This window comes from Oncorhynchus nerka, linkage group LG23, assembly GCF_034236695.1.
Source record: "Oncorhynchus nerka isolate Pitt River linkage group LG23, Oner_Uvic_2.0, whole genome shotgun sequence".
In the NCBI taxonomy this organism is placed as follows: domain Eukaryota; kingdom Metazoa; phylum Chordata; class Actinopteri; order Salmoniformes; family Salmonidae; genus Oncorhynchus; species Oncorhynchus nerka.
Genome location: NC_088418.1, coordinates 3,232,590 through 3,256,492, shown reverse-complemented (window position 1 = coordinate 3,256,492; position 23,903 = coordinate 3,232,590). Strand labels below are relative to the sequence as shown.

General features: G+C 46.8%; 1 protein-coding gene across 3 annotated transcripts; it reads left to right on the top strand.

The window, feature by feature from the left end:
• Positions 1-1,135: 1,135 nt before the first annotated feature.
• Positions 1,136-22,570, top strand: pkz (protein kinase containing Z-DNA binding domains). Of its 3 annotated transcripts, none has more exons than XM_065007781.1 (11): positions 1,136-1,217; positions 2,604-3,111; positions 3,541-3,582; positions 4,025-4,144; positions 5,847-5,960; positions 6,068-6,220; positions 6,325-6,502; positions 6,600-6,740; positions 6,946-7,047; positions 17,947-18,009; positions 18,112-22,570. In XM_065007781.1, exons 2-11 carry the CDS (start codon positions 2,609-2,611, stop codon positions 18,235-18,237), a joined length of 1,542 nt encoding a protein of 513 aa, XP_064863853.1. In that variant the 5' UTR covers positions 1,136-1,217; positions 2,604-2,608; the 3' UTR covers positions 18,238-22,570. The 3 variants fall into 3 exon arrangements, with proteins under 3 accessions (XP_064863853.1, XP_064863854.1, XP_064863852.1); XM_065007782.1 differs by lacking the exon at positions 1,136-1,217 and adding an exon at positions 1,283-1,764 and having other exon boundaries at positions 6,949-7,047; XM_065007780.1 differs by lacking the exon at positions 1,136-1,217 and adding an exon at positions 1,291-1,764.
• Positions 22,571-23,903: the final 1,333 nt, after the last annotated feature.

Here is a 23,903-nt window from a genome sequence, read left to right as displayed (position 1 = left end):
AGATAAAGCAGATTAACAGGAAGTTATTAACAACTATGGGTATAGATAGATAAAGCAGATTAACAGGAAGTTATTAACAACTATGGGTATAGATAGATAAAGCAGATTAACAGGAAGTTATTAACAACTATGGGTATAGATAGATAAAGCAGATTAACAGGAAGTTATTAACAACTATGGGTATAGATAGATAAAGCAGATTAACAGGAAGTTATTAACAACTATGGGTATAGATAGATACAGCAGATTAACAGGAAGTTATTAACAACTATGGGTATAGATAGATACAGCAGATTAACAGGAAGTTATTAACAACTATGGGTATAGATAGATACAGCAGATTAACAGGAAGTTATTAACAACTATGGGTATAGATAGATAAAGCAGATTAACAGGAAGTTATTAACAACTATGGGTATAGATAAAGCAGATTAACAGGAAGTTATTAACAACTATGGGTATAGATAGATACAGCAGATCAACAGGAAGTAATACACGATGTGCTCTTCTTAAATGGACAGGAATGTTATGAATGTTTCAGACTTGTACTGTTGATTAGATGGGCTTTGAGAAATACATCTCATGAACTGAATAAATATTGGTATTTTATTAGGATCCCCATTAGCTGTTGTGAAAGCAGCAGCTACTCTTCATGGGGTCCACATGAAACATGAGATGATACAGACTTTTTTTGAAGCCAGGTTTGCTGTTCATTTGAGCAATATGAGATGGAAGGGGGTTTGATGTAATAACAGCTCTATATAATACTGTATGTGTTCTGGGGTATTGCGAAAAGCAGGTAGCCCTGTTTGATAAGAATACATGCGTTAGTCAGGCATTTCATTTCACTCAAAATAGACATAAAACCTAAGTAATAACAGTGGACATTTGCCTACAATAAAACTAGAATCGTTTTCAATAATTGACAGACATCATGGCTGAGTAACAGGTAGCCTGAACAGCCGCTAGGTGGCGCTTACTTGCAACAATTTTTATGGTCTATAGCGACCACTATCAGCTGTTCAGGCTAATCACAGGCTGACACATATCAGTTTCAGTACTGTTTTCAGGCGAATCGAAAACGAAATTGTCTACAGGACACTACAGAGAAATAGTAATGGCGTCTTTTTGTAGGCACTAACTCCGGCATGGTTCTTTGGACAGATCTTATGGAGAAAATGAATGGCGTTTTTGGATAAACGACTAAAATAAGTTGGGTATGTGTTAAACGCAGGCTTAAAATATTTTATACGTTTTGCTCTGTGGAATAATCTTCATCAATTAACGTATTTTTTTGTGACTTTTGAAGAATTTATATTATTTCTTAAAAAGCACATAAAGGCTTCATAATTCATAAAGGTCATGTTAGCTGACTCCTATTATCTCATATAAAAAAAATAAGTATAAGATCTCCAAAAACCTGTGTTAACCTCGGACTTTATTTTCGGCGTTTATTCCTAAACCCTATTCTCTTCACATTCATTTTCGCCATAGGGATGGCTGAACGAATCAGACGTAACTCATTTCCGGGTTGTAGAACTACAAAAGCAGGGTAATGGTTAGAAGGGTTACGTTTTTGTCAGAATTGACATTTTGAAGCAGGTTTGGGAGAATTGACGCAGCAGGTTAGGAGTGACAGGTTAGGAGAATTAGGAAAATATTAGGAAAGGGTTAGCTAAAATGCAAAAATAAATAAATGCTTTTGACCTGAATTGACAAAAGCTGGATCCCATCTAGAGAAAACACTCGCGAGTCATCTGGAAGGTAAGACGAAATCCGACATAGACCTAGTACTTCTATAAACGTAAAGTTCAAATCTGTTTATTCATATGAAATATGAACTTACCAGGTGACCATGAGGGATCATATAGGTTAGCAACTATATGTTAGTTATGAGACCATTTTAGAAATACTGCTCAAGTATTCATCATGTTTCACACTGATTACATTAATAAATACATTTAACTGTATATATCTGTTTGTATTAGTAATAGCTTGTTTAACGAATAGCTGCGTTTCAGCAGTTTGTATTATTTATGGTTGAAAAGCATGAAATGTGTTCTTTATGCTCAAAGATTTCCAACATACTGATTGGTGGAACCAGCCTGATTGCTGCGTTCAACATTCTATTTCATTCAGGATTTTGGCAATGAAGCCCTTTATCTGCTTCTTTTGAGTCAGATGAACTCGTAGATATCGTTTGTATGTCTGCGTGCAGTTTGGAAGAAGTTGCTAACTAGCGTTAGCGCAATGACTGGTTGTATATGGTAACTTCTAGCTTGCTAGTAGATACTATAGACTTCCAGTCTTTGTGCTAACGCTAGTTAGCATCGGCATGTGAAACTACCTATAACGTCCTTCATACTGGATGCAGAATCATAAAAAGGGAAACTGTGAGTTCACCAGACTTTGGGGAAGTAGATAAAGGGCTTCATTGCCAAAATCTCTAAGTATCCCTTAAGTTGACGCAGCAATCAGGCTGGTTCCAACAGGCTAACTTCCATCAGTATATGACAATGATTTCATAATTGTCACTTTTACACTGAACATCAACTGGCTAAAGTCTGTCATGTTTCCTTTACTCCCATGCTTCAACATTCTAGTAACTATGTCCTGCGACAACCAGCAAGAAGACCAGTCGGCCTTGAAGGAGAGAATATGTACCTTTTTAAAGGTGAAGAAACAAGGATCCACTGCCCTCCAGATAGCTAAGGCTGTTGGACTGAAGAAGGCCAAGGATGTAAACAGTGTCCTGTACGCTTTAAACAAAGCTGGACTTCTTGATGTAACACCAGACAAACCACCAGTCTGGTCTGTGGAGAAACCAGGGGTGGCGTCAGTCTCTGTGAGTGTTCCAGAGTCAGATCGAGTGCCTAGTCCTGAGACCCCTGGCAACACATTGGAGGAACTGAGGAGGGTGCTGATGTCACAGAGTGATGGAAGAGGAATGAGTGTGCAAGAAATTGCCAGAGAATTGGGCCAAACACGAAAATTTGTGAATAAGCATCTTTATGACCTGCAAAGTAGCGGCAAGGCAGAAAAGTTGGGAGAGAAAGTGTGGAAAATGAAGGATGAAGCAAGCTGTGGAGTAGAGCTTATTAAATACCAGAGGTAAGTCTGTGAATGTGGCACACATAGGGAAAAATATATATAACAAATTAAACTAAAAGATATCCAACACAGAAATGTAATAACGTTCAACATTCAGTATCCAATTTTACAAACAAAATAGTAAATGATTGCAGGTACTTATTTGTTCTATTACTTATAATTAATATATGAAATAGTACATGATGTTTCCTTCCTTAGCTAGTGGCAAGCTGTGACATACTGTGCTGCCAACTCTATAACATCAGAACTTTCCCCCAAAATTATAAAGTTTCTCTTTGTTAGATTGTTCTGTGAATGTAAAATGTTTAATTTAGAATTTGGGGAAGGAGTTTCTAATTGATATATATATTCGGGGAAGGAGTTTCTAATTGATATATATATTTGGGCCAGGTGACTTAGAATGTGTTCTCTGTCTCTCACTCTCTCCAGTTATGATCAAGATATTTCCATCAGACTGACTGAAAGCTCCAGGTAGACGACTCTTTATTAATCAAACTGTTCCTAGGTAACCAACCTGACCAATTTCTTCACCTGTGAAGAAATGGAGAAAAACGCATGTTACCTCACAGGCTACCCTCCCTATTAAAACATTCACCATAGGCTACCATCACTATTAAAACATTAGGGGCGTTTGTGTAATGGTATGGTGCAATGGTGCGGCAGGATAGCCTAGTGGTTAGAGCTGTTGGACTATTAACCGAAATGTTGCAAGTTCAAATCCCGAGCTGACAAGGTACAAATCTGTCATTCTGCCCCTGAACAGGCAATTAACCCACTGTCCCTAGGCCGTCATTGAAAATAAGTATTTGTTCTTAACTGACTTGCCTAGTTAAATAAAGGTAAAATAAAAAAATCACCATAGGCTACCCTCACTATTAAAATACTCAACATCTGAATTATGTTTTGATTTCAGGTTTTCCAAAGATTTCAAATTATTGAGTGTTCTGGGTGCAGGAGGCTTTGGGTGTGTCACTAAAGCCCAACACAAATTGGATGGAAAAACGTACGCTGTGAAGATTGTGAAGAATATGGGGTAAGACCAGAGGAGAACGACGGCCCCCTCTCATTGAAGCCACGAAGTTAAAGGCCGACCATGGTACTGCAGCAGGAAAACAGGCTCTCCGTTATAGTCAAATCAAATGGATAATCTATGTGGAAACCTTGAAAAAAAACATAAATCAAAGACAATTATGTTTACCAATAGTTGCTTCTAATACACCAGATGTTCTTGAACCGATTTATTTTAAAATCACACACAGAAGAAGTTATATGGATAGTTCAGTTGCTAATGGCAGCCTGCAGTACCTCGGTCGGCCTTCAACATGAGTTACTCAATGAGAGGGGGCAGCACTGAGCCAGCATGCATGTTATGTCTAATGGCAGCCTGCAGTACCTCGGTCAGCCTTCAACATGAGTTACTCAATGAGAGGGGGCAGCACTGAGCCAGCATGCATGTTATGTCTAATGGCAGCCTGCAGTACCCCGGTCAGCCTTCAACATGAGTTACTCAATGAGAGGGGGCAGCACTGAGCCAGCGTGCATGTTATGTCTAATGGCAGCCTGCAGTACCCCGGTCGGCCTTCAACATGATTTACTCAATGAGAGGGGGCAGCACTGAGCCAGCATGCATGTTATGTCTAATGGCAGCCTGCAGTACCCCGGTCGGCCTTCAACATGAGTTACTCAATGAGAGGGGGCAGCACTGAGCCAGCGTGCATGTTATGTCTAATGGCAGCCTGCAGTACCCCGGTCGGCCTTCAACATGATTTACTCAATGAGAGGGGGCAGCACTGAGCCAGTCTACAACGTCACTTCCAGGAGAAACTCAATCTGCATGTTATGTTTCCGCGAGATGCCATGTTTTCATATGAGCTGTGTTCAAATACTCATACTAACTGTTCTATTTGTGATGTGAATTGAGTATCTAGTATGCTTATTGGTCATAGTATGGATGTAGTGAGTATATAGTATGCTTATTGGTCATAGTATGGATGTATTGAGTATGCCAAAAGTGACTAAATTCACCAAAATATGAAGTATACAAGCAGGGGACACTATTTCTGTACTTTAGGGCCCATAATGCAATTCTTCAGGAAATGGTCGTGGCTTTACATCGTTTTCAGATTTGGAGAAAATGGCGGAAAATATGCAGCCGAAGTACAACGAGAGCCGATACAAATTCTTTGCTTTAACTAATTATGACACATGTTAAGAAAATGTTGAGCAATGTAATAAATTAATTACTTTTCAAATAAGTTACACGTTATGTTGGCTGACAATTTGTTGTTGTCCTTACGAACCACATAGCATATCATTACAGCAGTACGTGCCGGTATGTTAGCTAACTACCTAACGTTAGTAGTTATGCATCCAACTTGACAGTGTATTAACTATAGTCTATCTGACTACCCAACGTTTATTGACTTGACTATTCCCGTCATTCCTAGCTTTAAAAAAATAGAGTATGTTAATATGGGTATTCAAATACGGATTTGGCTTCATTGAGTCTTCACATAGGAATGAATGGTGTCACGTGATCAATGGCTTTGTCCATTCATATATACACAGTCATTGGCTAAGACATTACTGTCCCCATTCTGTTCCCCCTAAACATGTTATGAATAGTGTGTATCCCTCTTACCTCGTTGTGTGTCTTCTGTATGCTATAGTTGATGCTCATTAGCAACTATCAGCTGTTCATTTACATGTTGTAATTATGATCCTTTCTCTTACAGAGAAGCAAATCGTGAAGTGAAAGCACTGGCTACCTTGGGACATTCTAACATCGTTCGCTACTATACGACTTGGCCTGAGGATGCCAATTGGGTCGATGGGGGCTACAGCACAGAGTTAGTAAAGACAGTATTATTAAGTCTAATTTTGCCATTTAGATGAGTTAACTTGTGATCATCAAAAATGTTACATTCTGGAACGTATTATTGCGTTCAACTCTTAGGTCGTCGGTCCAGTCTAAAATGTCAGAAGACTCTGACAATTATTCAGACCAGGGAGATGGATCTACACATGTAACAAAGCAATCAGATTTAGACCTTTCTGAAACAGCCAGCGAAGACCAAGCAAACCACTCGATGACCGATTCCAGCTCAAGGTGAATCACTTTACCGTTATGTGTTCATTTATCAATTCAGTTGACCGAATGTCCCTGAGAAAGTTTCTTGAATTCTGTATTTGTCTGTTTTTATTTTATTTCAGAAATGGAGACTGGCCTTGTTTGTTCATTCAGATGGAGTTCTGTGAGGGAGGGACGCTGAAGGACTGGATTAGCAAAAATAATGTTGGAACGAAGGACAAGGCACATGGAATATTTCAGCAAATAGTTTGTGGAGTGGAATACATCCACTCTGAAGGACTTATTCACAGAGACTTAAAGGTACTTGTGAGAATCTGTCTTCCTGTGTTTTTCAGATGCCAAGTTTAACCACATTATTTATGGAGAAATGACGCCTTTTTTTTTTTTTTTTTTTTAGCCAGAGAACATATTGTTTGGAAGTGATGGCATGGTGAAGATTGGAGACTTTGGTCTTGTGACCACGATCACCACTCCGAGTGGAGCAGCACTGTACAGGACTGTCAACAAAGGAACACCAATTTACATGAGCCCTGAGCAGGTAATGGAGTTTTTGTTTTGCCAATGAATAATATTTTCAGCTCAACAAATTGATCCTTGGTCTAGCCATAATATATGCCATTCAGCAGATGCTTTAATCCAAAGCGATTTAGTCATGGGTGCATACATTTTACTTCTGGTCAGGTCCATAAGAACTCCTATTTAGTTATTCTCTCCCAAACCACAAATTACTTTTGTATTTCCAGAAGACTGGGGGGAAATATGATGAGAAAACGGATATATTCTCTCTGGGACTGATATGGTTTGAACTCCTGTGGCACATGTCCACTGTCTCGGAGAAGATCACGGTGAGCACACCGCCCAGTAGCTTTCACATCTGGTTCTGTGTCATGTTAAACACCACCCAGTAGCTTTCACATCTGGTTCTGACCATTTTTAACCATGCCCAAAATCTTCTCACTGGACAATCATTGCGGTCCACTATCATCATCACTCCCAGGCCCCGTCCGCTATCATCATTGTGTAACCCCCCCCCTGTCCACTATCATCGTGTAACCCCCCCCCTGTCCACTATCATCATGTAACCCCCCTGTCCACTATCATCATGTAACCCCCCTGTCCACTATCATCATGTAACCCCCCTGTCCACTATCATCATGTAACCCCCCTGTCCACTATCATCATGTAACCCCCCTGTCCACTATCATCGTGTAACCCCCTGTCCACTATCATCATGTAACCCCCTGTCCACTATCATCATGTAACCCCCTGTCCACTATCATCATGTAACCCCCCTGTCCACTATCATCATGTAACCCCCCTGTCCACTATCATCATGTAACCCCCCTGTCCACTATCATCATGTAACCCCCCCACTATCATCATGTAACCCCCTGTCCACTATCATCATGTGACCCCCCACTGTCCACTATCATCATGTGACCCCCACCCGTCCACTATCATCGTGTAACCCCGTCCACTATCATCGTGTAACCCGTCCACTATCATCGTGTAACCCCCCGTCCACTATCATTGTGTAACCCCCCGTCCACTATCATCGTGTAACCCCGTCCACTATCATCGTGTAACCCCCACCCTGTCCACTATCATCGTGTAACCCCCCACCCTGTCCACTATCATCGTGTAACCCCCACCCTGTCCACTATCATCGTGTAACCCCCCACCCTGTCCACTATCATCGTGTAACCCCCACCCTGTCCACTATCATCGTGTAACCCCCACCCCGTCCACTATCATCGTGTAACCCCCACCCCGTCCACTATCATCGTGTAACCCCCCACCCTGTCCACTATCATCGTGTAACCCCCACCCTGTCCACTATCATCGTGTAACCCCCCTGTCCACTATCATCATGTGACCCCCTGTCCACTATCATCGTGTGACCCCCCACCCTGTCCACTATCATCGTGTAACCCCCCGTCCACTATCATCGTGTAACCCCCACCCTGTCCACTATCATCGTGTAACCCCGTCCACTATCATCGTGTAACCCGTCCACTATCATCGTGTAACCCGTCCACTATCATCGTGTAACCCCGTCCACTATCATCGTGTAACCCCGTCCACTATCATCGTGTAACCCCGTCCACTATCATCGTGTAACCCCCTGTCCACTATCATCGTGTAACCCCGTCCACTATCATCGTGTAACCCCGTCCACTATCATCGTGTAACCCGTCCACTATCATCGTAAACCCCCCGTCTACTATCATCGTGTAACCCCCCCGTCCACTATCATGGTGTAACCCCCACCCCGTCCACTATCATGGTGTAACCCCCCACCCGTCCACTATCATCGTGTAACCCCCACCCCGTGCACTATCATCGTGTAACCCCCCACCCCGTGCACTATCATCGTGTAACCCCCCACCCCGTGCACTATCATCGTGTAACCCCCACCCCGTCCACTATCATCGTGTAACCCCCACCCTGTCCACTATCATCGTGTGACCCCCCTGTCCACTATCATCGTGTGACCCCCTGTCCACTATCATCATGTGACCCCCCACCCTGTCCACTATCATCGTGTAACCCCGTCCACTATCATCGTGTAACCCCCGTCCACTATCATCGTGTAAACCCCACCCTGTCCACTATCATCGTGTAACCCCCCCGTCCACTATCATCGTGTAACCCCGTCCACTATCATCGTGTAACCCGTCCACTATCATCGTGTAACCCCGTCCACTATCATCGTGTAACCCAGTCCACTATCATCGTGTAACCCAGTCCACTATCATCGTGTAACCCGTCCACTATCATCGTGTAACCCGTCCACTATCATCGTGTAACCCGTCCACTATCATCGTGTAACCCCGTCCACTATCATCGTGTAACCCGTCCACTATCATCGTGTAACCCGTCCACTATCATCGTGTAACCCCGTCCACTATCATCGTGTAACCCCGTCCACTATCATCGTGTAACCCCGTCCACTATCATCGTGTAACCCCGTCCACTATCATCGTGTAACCCCCGTCCACTATCATCGTGTAACCCCGTCCACTATCATCGTGTAACCCCGTCCACTATCATCGTGTAACCCCGTCCACTATCATCGTGTAACCCCGTCCACTATCATCGTGTAACCCCGTCCACTATCATCGTGTAACCCCGTCCACTATCATTGTGTAACCCCGTCCACTATCATTGTGTAACCCCGTCCACTATCATCGTGTAACCCCGTCCACTATCATCGTGTAACCCCGTCCACTATCATCGTGTAACCCCCCCGTCCACTATCATCGTGTAACTCCCCCGTCCACTATCATCGTGTAACCCCCCGTCCACTATCATCGTGTAACCCGTCCACTATCATCGTGTAACCCGTCCACTATCATTGTGTAACCCCCTGTCCACTATCATCGTGTAACCCCGTCCACTATCATCGTGTAACCCCGTCCACTATCATCGTGTAACCCCCTGTCCACTATCATCGTGTAACCCCGTCCACTATCATCGTGTAACCCCGTCCACTATCATCGTGTAACCCCCTGTCCACTATCATCGTGTAACCCCGTCCACTATCATCGTGTAACCCCGTCCACTATCATCGTGTAACCCTCCCCCCGTCCACTATCATCGTGTAACCCGTCCACTATCATCGTGTAACCCCCACCCTGTCCACTATCATCGTGTAACCCCGTCCACTATCATTGTGTAACCCCGTCCACTATCATCGTGTAACCCCCCGTCCACTATCATCGTGTAACCCCCGTCCACTATCATCGTGTAACCCTGTCCACTATCATCGTGTAACCCCGTCCACTATCATCGTGTAACCCCGTCCACTATCATCGTGTAACCCCCTGTCCACTATCATCGTGTAACCCCGTCCACTATCATCGTGTAACCCCGTCCACTATCATCGTGTAACCCCCCGTCTACTATCATCGTGTAACCCCCCGTCCACTATCATGGTGTAACCCCCACCCCGTCCACTATCATGGTGTAACCCCCACCCCGTCCACTATCATCGTGTAACCCCCACCCCGTGCACTATCATCGTGTAACCCCCCACCCGTGCACTATCATCGTGTAACCCCCACCCCGTGCACTATCATCGTGTAACCCCCCACCCCGTCCACTATCATCGTGTAACCCCCACCCTGTCCACTATCATCGTGTGACCCCCCTGTCCACTATCATCGTGTGACCCCCCCCTGTCCACTATCATCATGTGACCCCCACCCTGTCCACTATCATCGTGTAACCCCGTCCACTATCATCGTGTAACCCCCCACCCGTCCACTATCATCGTGTAAACCCCCACCCTGTCCACTATCATCGTGTAACCCCCCGTCCACTATCATCGTGTAACCCCCCCGTCCACTATCATCGTGTAACCCGTCCACTATCATCGTGTAACCCCGTCCACTATCATCGTGTAACCCAGTCCACTATCATCGTGTAACCCAGTCCACTATCATCGTGTAACCCCGTCCACTATCATCGTGTAACCCCGTCCACTATCATCGTGTAACCCGTCCACTATCATCGTGTAACCCCGTCCACTATCATCGTGTAACCCCGTCCACTATCATCGTGTAACCCGTCCACTATCATCGTGTAACCCGTCCACTATCATCGTGTAACCCCGTCCACTATCATCGTGTAACCCCGTCCACTATCATCGTGTAACCCCGTCCACTATCATCGTGTAACCCCGTCCACTATCATCGTGTAACCCCGTCCACTATCATCGTGTAACCCCGTCCACTATCATCGTGTAACCCCGTCCACTATCATCGTGTAACCCCGTCCACTATCATTGTGTAACCCCGTCCACTATCATTGTGTAACCCCCACTATCACTATCATTGTGTAACCCCCCGTCCACTATCATCGTGTAACCCCCCGTCCACTATCATCGTGTAACCCCCGTCCACTATCATCGTGTAACTCCCCCCGTCCACTATCATCGTGTAACCCCCCGTCCACTATCATCGTGTAACCCCGTCCACTATCATTGTGTAACCCCCTGTCCACTATCATCGTGTAACCCCGTCCACTATCATCGTGTAACCCCCTGTCCACTATCATCGTGTAACCCCGTCCACTATCATCGTGTAACCCCGTCCACTATCATCGTGTAACCCCGTCCACTATCATCGTGTAACCCCCTGTCCACTATCATCGTGTAACCCCGTCCACTATCATCGTGTAACCCCGTCCACTATCATCGTGTAACCCTCCCCCCGTCCACTATCATCGTGTAACCCCGTCCACTATCATCGTGTAACCCCCACCCTGTCCACTATCATCGTGTAACCCCGTCCACTATCATTGTGTAACCCCGTCCACTATCATTGTGTAACCCCGTCCACTATCATTGTGTAACCCCGTCCACTATCATCGTGTAACCCCCCCGTCCACTATCATCGTGTAACCCCCTGTCCACTATCATCGTGTAACCCCGTCCACTATCATCGTGAAACCCCGTCCACTATCATCGTGTAACCCCCCTGTCCACTATCATCGTGTAACCCCCCGTCCACTATCATCGTGTAACCCCCACCCTGTCCACTATCATCGTGTAACCCCCCGTCCACTATCATCGTGTAACCCCCTGTCCACTATCATCGTGTAACCCCGTCCACTATCATCGTGTAACCCGTCCACTATCATCGTGTAACCCCCTGTCCACTATCATCGTGTAACCCCCCACTATCATCGTGTAACCCCGTCCACTATCATCGTGTAACCCCCCTGTCCACTATCATCGTGTAACCCGTCCACTATCATCGTGTAACCCCGTCCACTATCATCGTGTAACCCTCCCCCCGTCCACTATCATCGTGTAACCCCGTCCACTATCATCGTGTAACCCCACCCTGTCCACTATCATCGTGTAACCCCGTCCACTATCATCGTGTAACCCCGTCCACTATCATTGTGTAACCCCGTCCACTATCATTGTGTAACCCCGTCCACTATCATCGTGTAACCCCCCGTCCACTATCATCGTGTAACCCCCTGTCCACTATCATCGTGTAACCCGTCCACTATCATCGTGTAACCCGTCCACTATCATCGTGTAACCCCGTCCACTATCATCGTGTAACCCCCCCCGTCTACTATCATCGTGTAACCCCCCGTCCACTATCATGGTGTAACCCCCCACCCCGTCCACTATCATGGTGTAACCCCCACCCCGTCCACTATCATCGTGTAACCCCCACCCCGTGCACTATCATCGTGTAACCCCCACCCCGTGCACTATCATCGTGTAACCCCCACCCCGTGCACTATCATCGTGTAACCCCCACCCCGTCCACTATCATCGTGTAACCCCCACCCCGTCCACTATCATCGTGTGACCCCCCTGTCCACTATCATCGTGTGACCCCCCTGTCCACTATCATCATGTGACCCCCCACCCTGTCCACTATCATCGTGTAACCCCGTCCACTATCATCGTGTAACCCCCCACCCGTCCACTATCATCGTGTAAACCCCCACCCTGTCCACTATCATCGTGTAACCCCCGTCCACTATCATCGTGTAACCCCCCGTCCACTATCATCGTGTAACCCCGTCCACTATCATCGTGTAACCCCGTCCACTATCATCGTGTAACCCAGTCCACTATCATCGTGTAACCCAGTCCACTATCATCGTGTAACCCCGTCCACTATCATCGTGTAACCCGTCCACTATCATCGTGTAACCCCGTCCACTATCATCGTGTAACCCGTCCACTATCATCGTGTAACCCCGTCCACTATCATCGTGTAACCCCGTCCACTATCATTGTGTAACCCCGTCCACTATCATCGTGTAACCCCGTCCACTATCATTGTGTAACCCCGTCCACTATCATCGTGTAACCCCGTCCACTATCATCGTGTAACCCCGTCCACTATCATCGTGTAACCCCGTCCACTATCATTGTGTAACCCCGTCCACTATCATTGTGTAACCCCGTCCACTATCATTGTGTAACCCCGTCCACTATCATCGTGTAACCCCGTCCACTATCATCGTGTAACCCCCCCCCGTCCACTATCATCGTGTAACTCCCCCCCGTCCACTATCATCGTGTAACCCCCCGTCCACTATCATCGTGTAACCCCGTCCACTATCATCGTGTAACCCCGTCCACTATCATTGTGTAACCCCCCTGTCCACTATCATCGTGTAACCCCGTCCACTATCATCGTGTAACCCCGTCCACTATCATCGTGTAACCCCCTGTCCACTATCATCGTAACCCCGTCCACTATCATCGTGTAACCCCGTCCACTATCATCGTGTAACCCCGTCCACTATCATCGTGTAACCCCCCTGTCCACTATCATCGTGTAACCCCGTCCACTATCATCGTGTAACCCCGTCCACTATCATCGTGTAACCCTCCCCCCGTCCACTATCATCGTGTAACCCGTCCACTATCATCGTGTAACCCCCACCCTGTCCACTATCATCGTGTAACCCCGTCCACTATCATTGTGTAACCCCGTCCACTATCATTGTGTAACCCCGTCCACTATCATCGTGTAACCCCCCGTCCACTATCATCGTGTAACCCCCCCGTCCACTATCATCGTGTAACCCGTCCACTATCATCGTGAAACCCCGTCCACTATCATCGTGTAACCCCCTGTCCACTATCATCGTGTAACCCCCCCGTCCACTATCATCGTGTAACCCCCACCCTGTCCACTATCATCGTGTAACCCCCCGTCCACTATCATCGTGTAACCCCGTCCACTATCATCGTGTAACCCCCTGTCCACTATCATCGTGTAACCCCGTCCACTATCATTGTGTAACCCCGTCCACTATCATTGTGTAACCCCGTCCACTATCATCGTGTAACCCCCCCGTCCACTATCATCGTGTAACCCCCCGTCCACTATCATCGTGTAACCCCGTCCACTATCATCGTGTAACCCCCTGTCCACTATCATCGTGTAACCCCCCGTCCACTATCATCGTGTAACCCCCACCCTGTCCACTATCATCGTGTAACCCCACCCCCCGTCCACTATCATCGTGTAACCCCGTCCACTATCATCGTGTAACCCGTCCACTATCATCGTGTAACCCCCTGTCCACTATCATCGTGTAACCCCCTGTCCACTATCATCGTGTAACCCCCTGTCCACTATCATCGTGTAACCCCGTCCACTATCATCGTGTAACCCCACCCTGTCCACTATCATCGTGTAACCCCGTCCACTATCATTGTGTAACCCCGTCCACTATCATTGTGTAACCCCGTCCACTATCATTGTGTAACCCCGTCCACTATCATCGTGTAACCCCCGTCCACTATCATCGTGTAACCCCGTACACTATCATCGTGTAACCCCGTCCACTATCATCGTGTAACCCCGTCCACTATCATCGTGTAACCCCGTCCACTATCATCGTGTAACCCCGTCCACTATCATCGTGTAACCCCGTCCACTATCATCGTGTAACCCCGTCCACTATCATCGTGTAACCCCGTCCACTATCATCGTGTAACCCCGTCCACTATCATCGTGTAACCCCGTCCACTATCATCGTGTAACCCCGTCCACTATCATCGTGTAACCCCGTCCACTATCATCGTGTAACCCCGTCCACTATCATCGTGTAACCCCGTCCACTATCATCGTGTAACCCCCGTCCACTATCATCGTGTAACCCCCGTCCACTATCATCGTGTAACCCCCGTCCACTATCATCGTGTAACCCCCGTCCACTATCATCGTGTAACCCCCGTCCACTATCATCGTGTAACCCCCGTCCACTATCATCGTGTAACCCCGTCCACTATCATTGTGTAACCCCCTGTCCACTATCATCGTGTAACCCCGTCCACTATCATCGTGTAACCCCCTCCCCGTCCACTATCATCGTGTAACCCCCTGTCCACTATCATCGTGTAACCCGTCCACTATCATCGTGTAACCCGTCCACTATCATCGTGTAACCCGTCCACTATCATCGTGTAACCCCGTCCACTATCATCGTGTAACCCGTCCACTATCATCGTGTAACCCTCCCCCCGTCCACTATCATCGTGTAACCCCCACCCTGTCCACTATCATCGTGTAACCCCGTCCACTATCATTGTGTAACCCCGTCCACTATCATTGTGTAACCCCCGTCCACTATCATTGTGTAACCCCGTCCACTATCATCGTGTAACCCCCCGCCCGTCCACTATCATCGTGTAACCCCCCCGTCCACTATCATCGTGTAACCCCCGTCCACTATCATCGTGTAACCCCGTCCACTATCATCGTGTAACCCCGTCCACTATCATCGTGTAACCCCCTGTCCACTATCATCGTGTAACCCCCCCGTCCACTATCATCGTGTAACCCCCACCCTGTCCACTATCATCGTGTAACCCCCCCCCTGTCCACTATCATCGTGTAACCCCGTCCACTATCATCGTGTATCATCGTAACCCCGTCCACTATCATCGTGTAACCCCCCTGTCCACTATCATCGTGTAACCCCCTGTCCACTATCATCGTGTAACCCCCCTGTCCACTATCATCGTGTAACCCCGTCCACTATCATCGTGTAACCCCCCACCCTGTCCACTATCATTGTGTAACCCCGTCCACTATCATTGTGTAACCCCGTCCACTATCATCGTGTAAACCCCCCGTCCACTATCATCGTGTAACCCGTCCACTATCATCGTGTAACCCCGTCCACTATCATCGTGTAACCCCGTCCACTATCATCGTGTAACCCCGTCCACTATCATCGTGTAACCCCCCTGTCCACTATCATCGTGTAACCCCCCGTCCACTATCATCGTGTAACCCCCACCCTGTCCACTATCATCGTGTAACCCCCCCGTCCACTATCATCGTGTAACCCCGTCCACTATCATCGTGTAACCCCGTCCACTATCATCGTGTAACCCCGTCCACTATCATCGTGTAACCCCGTCCACTATCATCGTGTAACCCCCTGTCCACTATCATCGTGTAACCCCCTGTCCACTATCATCGTGTAACCCCCTGTCCACTATCATCGTGTAACCCCCTGTCCACTATCATCGTGTAACCCCCTGTCCACTATCATCGTGTAACCCCCCTGTCCACTATCATCGTGTAACCCGTCCACTATCATCGTGTAACCCCCCACCCCGTCCACTATCATCGTGTGACCCCCACCCTGTCCACTATCATCGTGTAACCCCGTCCACTATCATCGTGTAACCCCCCCGTCCACTATCATCGTGTAACCCCCACCCTGTCCACTATCATCGTGTAACCCCGTCCACTATCATCGTGTAACCCCCTGTCCACTATCATCGTGTAACCCCGTCCACTATCATCGTGTAAACCCCCCGTCCACTATCATCGTGTAACCCCGTCCACTATCATCGTGTAACCCCGTCCACTATCATCGTGTAACCCCGTCCACTATCATCGTGTAACCCCGTCCACTATCATCGTGTAACCACGTCCACTATCATCGTGTAACCCCGTCCACTATCATCGTGTAACCCGTCCACTATCATCGTGTAACCCCGTCCACTATCATCGTGTAACCCCGTCCACTATCATCGTGTAACCCCCCGTCCACTATCATCGTGTAACCCCCACCCTGTCCACTATCATCGTGTAACCCCCCCCGTCCACTATCATCGTGTAACCCCCCGTCCACTATCATCGTGTAACCCCTTCCACTATCATCGTGTAACCCCGTCCACTATCATCGTGTAACTCCCCCTGTCCACTATCATCGTGTAACCCGTCCACTATCATCGTGTAACCCCCCGTCCCCGTCCACTATCATCGTGTAACCCCCCGTCCACTATCATCGTGTAACCCCGTCCACTATCATTGTGTAACCCCCTGTCCACTATCATCGTGTAACCACGTCCACTATCATCATGTAACCCCCCGTCCACTATCATCGTGTAACCCCGTCCACTATCATCGTGTAACCCCCTGTCCACTATCATCGTGTAACCCCGTCCACTATCATCGTGTAACCCCGTCCACTATCATCGTGTAACCCCCCTGTCCACTATCATCGTGTAACCCCGTCCACTATCATCGTGTAACCCCGTCCACTATCATCGTGTAACCCTCCCCCCCGTCCACTATCATCGTGTAACCCCGTCCACTATCATCGTGTAACCCCCACCCTGTCCACTATCATCGTGTAACCCCGTCCACTATCATTGTGTAACCCCCCGTCCACTATCATTGTGTAACCCCGTCCACTATCATCGTGTAACCCCGTCCACTATCATCGTGTAACCCCTGTCCACTATCATCGTGTAACCCCTGTCCACTATCATCGTGTAACCCCCTGTCCACTATCATCGTGTAACCCCTGTCCACTATCATCGTGTAACCCCGTCCACTATCATCGTGTAACCCCGTCCACTATCATCTATCATCGTGTAACCCCGTCCACTATCATTGTGTAACCCCCTGTCCACTATCATCGTGTAACCCCCACCCTGTCCACTATCATCGTGTAACCCCCCACCCCGTCCACTATCATCGTGTAACCCCGTCCACTATCATCGTGTAACCCCGTCCACTATCATCGTGTAACGTGTATCGTTTTATCTGAAACAAGATGAGATGGAAACATCTCTGGTTGGAAAATGCTGTTTTTAAGCAGATTGTAGAATATTCGCATGAGAAGCTGTCGCCAATTGGATGGAAACCTATTATATTATAGAAGCTATTGACTCTTAAAGCATCACTTTTTACTCTGTGGAGTTTTGCCCCACTTTATCACAGGTGTTCCAGAGCCTGCAGACAAGGACATTTCCTTCTGACTTCCGTGAGAAGTTTATCTTAGAGGTAAGAAGTGGTGACATCTGTCTGTTTTGCCTGGCTATACAACTTGTTTTAGAGTGAGTACACAGTATCTTCATTTTGTCCCATATGTGTCTTCTGCCGCAGCATAACCTCATCAGTAAAATGCTGTCGGAGTCGCCAGCAAACCGACCAAACGCAGAAGAGATCGCTGAGAGCCTGAAAAGATACCTGCTCGGAAACCAAACTGAAAACATACAGAAAACTGTATGAAATGTTGCAGGGTAGTGGCTTGAAATGCTTTGGGGAAAACAGTGAAACATGTTTCTAGAAATGTTTGCTAATAAATTGAAAATGAAATATCTAATTGACATAAGAAGTCACAGCCCTGAGTCAATACATTTTAGAAGCACCGATTACAGCTGTGAGTCTCAGAGCTTCCAATTGATCAGACGTACGTAGCGTTTACCGTGAATTCAGTCTCCGCGATACGGATGACTCGAGCTTTTAGCAGTCCCTTCAAGATTTTGCGGAGATTGTTGGTGATATTTGGTGAAAAATGCTTGATTTTGCGGCGTCAATTCTGACATTTTGCTTGGCAATATGCAATGATTTTGTCACAAATGCGATGACGAGGGGAAGGTTGTTGACGTGTGGTTTGATTCAACCAGATGACGTAGTAAATGCGGTGATTGGTTGAAATTGTGGGCCCAGGTTTTTTGTACTGCTGGGTCTGTTTTATGCAATAATAATGCGATGATTTAACTGTTTTATGCAACAACAAACAAATTATTGTATATTAAACAGGTCAATTGCCGAACCTATTATTAGGACTGGAAAATGCCACTGTGCCAGTTTTTTTACATGACGAGATTTCAAACAAACGTGCGTTTGACACTTGCGCCGCTTTAACGCCAGCAGAAAATAGAGCCCTGATCTAAATACAGTCGATGGCACCGTGGCCGTAAAGTACAGACAAGGGAACTTAGACGGAGGGTTTTATGCACATCCAAACTGTTCACAGGAGCTGAATAAAGATACAATATAAAGAGAATTTCCATTCGGTTGTACTGCTCACAAATGTCATGTTTTTATAGACATCATGGAACCATCTAACAGATCATATTTGCATTAGAGCCATGTAGCCTACGTTCTCACCATGAACCCGTGGAAGGTGAATAATTCTAATACGTTTGGTTTTTCATCAAATTAAACGGAAAACAATCCATCTGCTTTGAACAGTTATTGCTCAATATACAGTAATGTGACTAGAATGACATTGTAAACAACAGCCAGCTTTCCGGGACATATGGGCAGAAAACTTAAATTCTTGTTCATCTAACTGCAGTGTCCAATTTGACAGAGCTTGGAAGATTTTTAAAATAATAAATGGGTAAATGTTGCACAATCCAGGTGTGGAAAGCTCTTTAAGACACGGCTGTAATCGCTGCCAAAGGTTACAAAGTATAGACTCAGGGGTGTGAATATTTCTGTATTTCATTTTTCATTGATCAACAAACATTTCTAAAAACATGTTTTCACTTATTGTGGGGGTGTATTGTGTGTAGATGGGTGAGAAGAAATATAATTGGAATCCATGTTGAATTCAGGCTGAAACACACAATAAAATGTGTAATAAGTCAACGTGCATAAATACTTTCTGAAGGGACTTAATGAGGGCAAAAAAACTCAATTATTTCAAAGCAGTAGACCATTTATAAACATTTCACTCATAGGTTAGTTGTCTCTCTCTCTCTCTCAATTTAAATGTAAGGGGCTTTATTTGCATGGGAAACATGCCAATAAATAAAATAAAATAGATAATCAACAAAAGTTAAATGAACAATAAAAAATGAACAGTAAATGTTACACTCACAAAACATCCAAAGGAATAGAGACATTTCAAATGTCACATTATGTCTATATACAGTGTTGTAACGATGTGCAAATATTTAAAGTACAAAAGGGAAAATAAATAAGCAAAAATATGGGCTATATTTACAATGGTGTTGGGGTTTACTGGTTGCCCTTTTCGTAACAGGTCACACATATCAGGTATGAAGGTAAGACAGATGCAGATGTCAAATAAACAACAGGTTAATAATCCAACAGGGGCAATAGACAGGTCAAGGCAGGCAGGGGTCAGTAACCAGAGGTGGGGCAACGGTACCGGGCGGCAGGCAGGGGTCAGTAACCAGAGGTGGGGCAACGGTACCGGGTGGCAGGCAATAGACAGGTCGAGGCAGGCAGGGGTCAGTAACCAGAGGTGGGGCAACGGTACCGGACGACAGGCAGGGGTCAGTAACCAGAGGTGGGGCAACGGTACCGGGCGGCAGGCAGGGGTCAGTAACCAGAGGTGGGGCAACGGTACCGGGTGGCAGGCAATAGACAGGTCGAGGCAGGCAGGGGTCAGTAACCAGAGGTGGGGCAACGGTACCGGGCGGCAGGCAATAGACAGGTCAAGGCAGGCAGGGGTTGGTAACTAGAGGTGGGGCAACGGTACCGGGCGGCAGGCAATAGACAGGTCAAGGCAGGCAGGGGTCGGTAACCAGAGGTGGGGCAACGGTACTGGATGGGAGGCAATAGACAGGTCAAGGCAGGCAGGGGTCGGTAACCAGAGGTGGGTCAACGGTACCGGGCGGCAGGCAGGGTCAGGGTAAGGCAGGGGTCGGTAACCAGAGGTGGGGCAACGGTACCGGGCGGCAGGCAGGGGTCGGTAACCAGAGGTGGGGCAATGGTACCGGGCGGCAGGCAGGGTCAGGGTAAGGCAGGGGTCGGTAACCAGAGGTGGGGCAACGGTACTGGGCGGCAGGCAGGCTCAGGGTCAGGGTAAGGCAGGGGTCGGTAACCAGAGGTGGGTCAACGGTACCGGGCGGTAGGCAGGCTCAGGGTCAGGGTAAGGCAGGGGTCGGTAACCAGAGGTGGGGCAACGGTACCGGGCGGCAGGCAGGGTCAGGGTAAAGCAGAGGTCGGTAACCAGAGGTGGGGCAACGGTACCGGGCGGCAGGCAGGCTCAGGGTCAGGGTAAGGCAGGGGTCGGTCACCAGAGGTGGGGCAACGGTACCGGGCGGCAGGCAGGCTCAGGGTCAGGGTAAGGCAGAGGTCGGTAACCAGAGGTGGGGCAACGGTACCGGGCGGCAGGCAGGCTCAGGGTCAGGGTAAGGCAGAGGTCGGTAACCAGAGGTGGGGCAACGGTACCGGGCGGCAGGCAGGGTCAGGGTAAGGCAGGGGTCGGTAACCAGAGGTGGTGCAACGGTACCCGGCGGCAGGCAGGCTCAGGGTCAGGGTAAGGCAGGGGTCGGTAATCCAGACGGGGGCAAACGTACCGGGCGGCAGGCAGGCTCAGCGGAAACACATCTGGCTGCTGTGATGTCACACTGTGGTATTTCACCCAGTAGATACGGGAGCTTATCAAAATGTGATTTTTGGGGGAATTCTTTGTGGGTCTGTGTAATCTGAGGGAAATATGTGCCTCTAATATTGGCATACATTTGGCGAGAGGTTAGGAAATGCAGCTCAGTTTCCACCTCATTTTGTGGGCAGTGAGCACATAGCCTTTCTCTTGAGAATCTTGAGAGCCTTGTCTGCCTACGGCGGCCTTTCTCAATAGCAAGGCTATGCTATGCTGAGTCTGTACATAGTCAAAGCTTTCCTTAATTTTGGGGCAGTCACAGTGGTCAGGAATTCTGCCACTCTGTACTGTCTGTTTAGGGCTAAATAGCATTCTCAGTTTTTTTTGTTAAGTCTTTCCAACGTGTCAAGTAATACTTTTTACTTTAATTTTCTCGTGATTTGGTTGGGTCTAATTGTGTTGCTATTCTGGGGATCTTTTTGTGAATTATTGGTTGGTCAGTGGACCCCAGACCTCACAACCATAGAGGGCAATGGGTTCGACAACCGATTGAAGTATTTTTTGCCAGATTCTAATTGGGATGTCGATTTTTATGTTCCTTTTGATGACTTAATGATGCCATTCTTGTCTTATCTCTTAGATCGTTCACAGCATTGTTGAAGTTACCTGTGTTGTTGATGTTTAGACCGAGGTAGGTGTAATTCTTTGTGTGCTCTAGGGCAACAGTGTCTAGATGGAATTTGGATTTATTGTTTTGGCTACTGGACCTTTTTTGGAACACCATTATTTTTGTCTTACTAAGATTCACTGTCAGGGCCCAGGTCTGACATAATCTGTGCAGAAGATCTAGGTGCTGCTATAGGCCCTCCTTAGTTGGGGATAGAAACACCACATCATCAGCAAACAGTAGACATTTAATTTCTGAGTCCAGTAGGATGAGGCCGGGTGCTGCAGACTGTTCTAGTGCTTATTGATATATATGTTGAAGAGTGTGGGGCTCAAACTGCATCCCTGTCTCACCCCACGGCTCTGAGGAAAGAAACGTCCGTTTCAAAGAAACACACACTTGTTGTTTGTGTACATTGATTTTATAATATCTTATGTCCCCCCCCCCCCCCAAAAAGAAACCTGCTTCCATCAAATTATATAGCAGACCCGTATGACATATTGAGTCAAAAACCTTTTTGAAGTCAACAAAGCATGAGAAAATGTGTTTTGTTTGGTTTGTTTGTCAATAAAGGTGTGCAGGGTGTATATACGTGGTCTGTCGTACAGTATTTTGCTAAGAGGACAATTTGACATTGCTCAGACATTGTTTTCACTGAGGAAATGTTGGAGTCTGCTGTTGATGATACTGTAGAGGATTTTTCAGAGATTGCTGCTGATGCATATTTCACTTATTGGCAACAAAATTGTCTCTTTTGTGGATTGGGTTGATCAGACCTTGGTTCCAAATATTAGTGAAGATGCCAGAGCTGAGGAGAATGTTGAAGAGTTTAAGTATAGCCAATTTGAATTTGTGGTCTGTATATTTTATCCTTTGGTTTAGTATACCAACAAAACCACAGGCCTTATGGGTTGGAGAGTTTCTGTAGCTCGTATTCTAGAATGATGTATCCAAGACTGAAATCTAATTTTTCTAATGAGCAACAGAAAAACACACATGCAGACATGTCTCTCTGTCCTTATCTATCTCTGTCTCTCGGTCTCGCTGTCCTTATCTCTCATCTCTCTCTCTGTCTCTCATCTCTCTCTGTCCTTATCTATCTCTCTGTCCTTATCTATCTCTCTGTCTCTCTGTCCTTCTCTGTCTCTCTCTCTTAGTCTCTCTGTCCTTATCTATCTCTCTGTCCTTATCTATCTCTCTGTCTCTCTGTCCTTCTCTGTCTTTCTCTCTTAGTCTCTCTGTCCTTGTCTCTCTCTCTCTGTCTTTCTGTCCTTGTCTCTATCTCTCTGTTTCTCTGTCTCTATCTGTCCTTATTTTTCTCTGTCAGTCTCTCTCTCTGTCTCTCTCTCTCTGTCCTGATCTCTCTCATCTCTCGCTCTGTCCGTATCTCTCTGTCCTTATCAAGCTCTCTCGATCGAAGCCCATCCGGCATCTTGAACTGCTTTCCTAGAAGTCGAGACCCGGCAGCAAAGATCACGACCCCTCTCACCATAGATGTCCATCAATTGTTTTCTCCCTCCCTCTGGTGACAGCCATGAAGGTGATCTGGGGAGAATAATTATTCTTCATGGAAAAGCAGCTGCAGCCGCAGAACACTCCCAGAACCACAGTCCCAAGGAACAACCAATCAATCAGGGAAATGTGAACAGTGCAACAAACGTGTGCAGAACAAATCACATAGAGTAATTAACAATAGTATATATATATAGTAATTAATCACATAGAGTAATTAACAATAGTATATATATATATATATATATATTCAGTATATATATATATATATACTATTATAATATCAGGATCCCTCTATCAGTAATGATAATACCAGGATCCCTCTATCAGTGATGATAATATCAGGATCCCTCTATCAGTAATGATAATATCAGGATCCCTCTATCAGTGATGATAATATCAGGATCC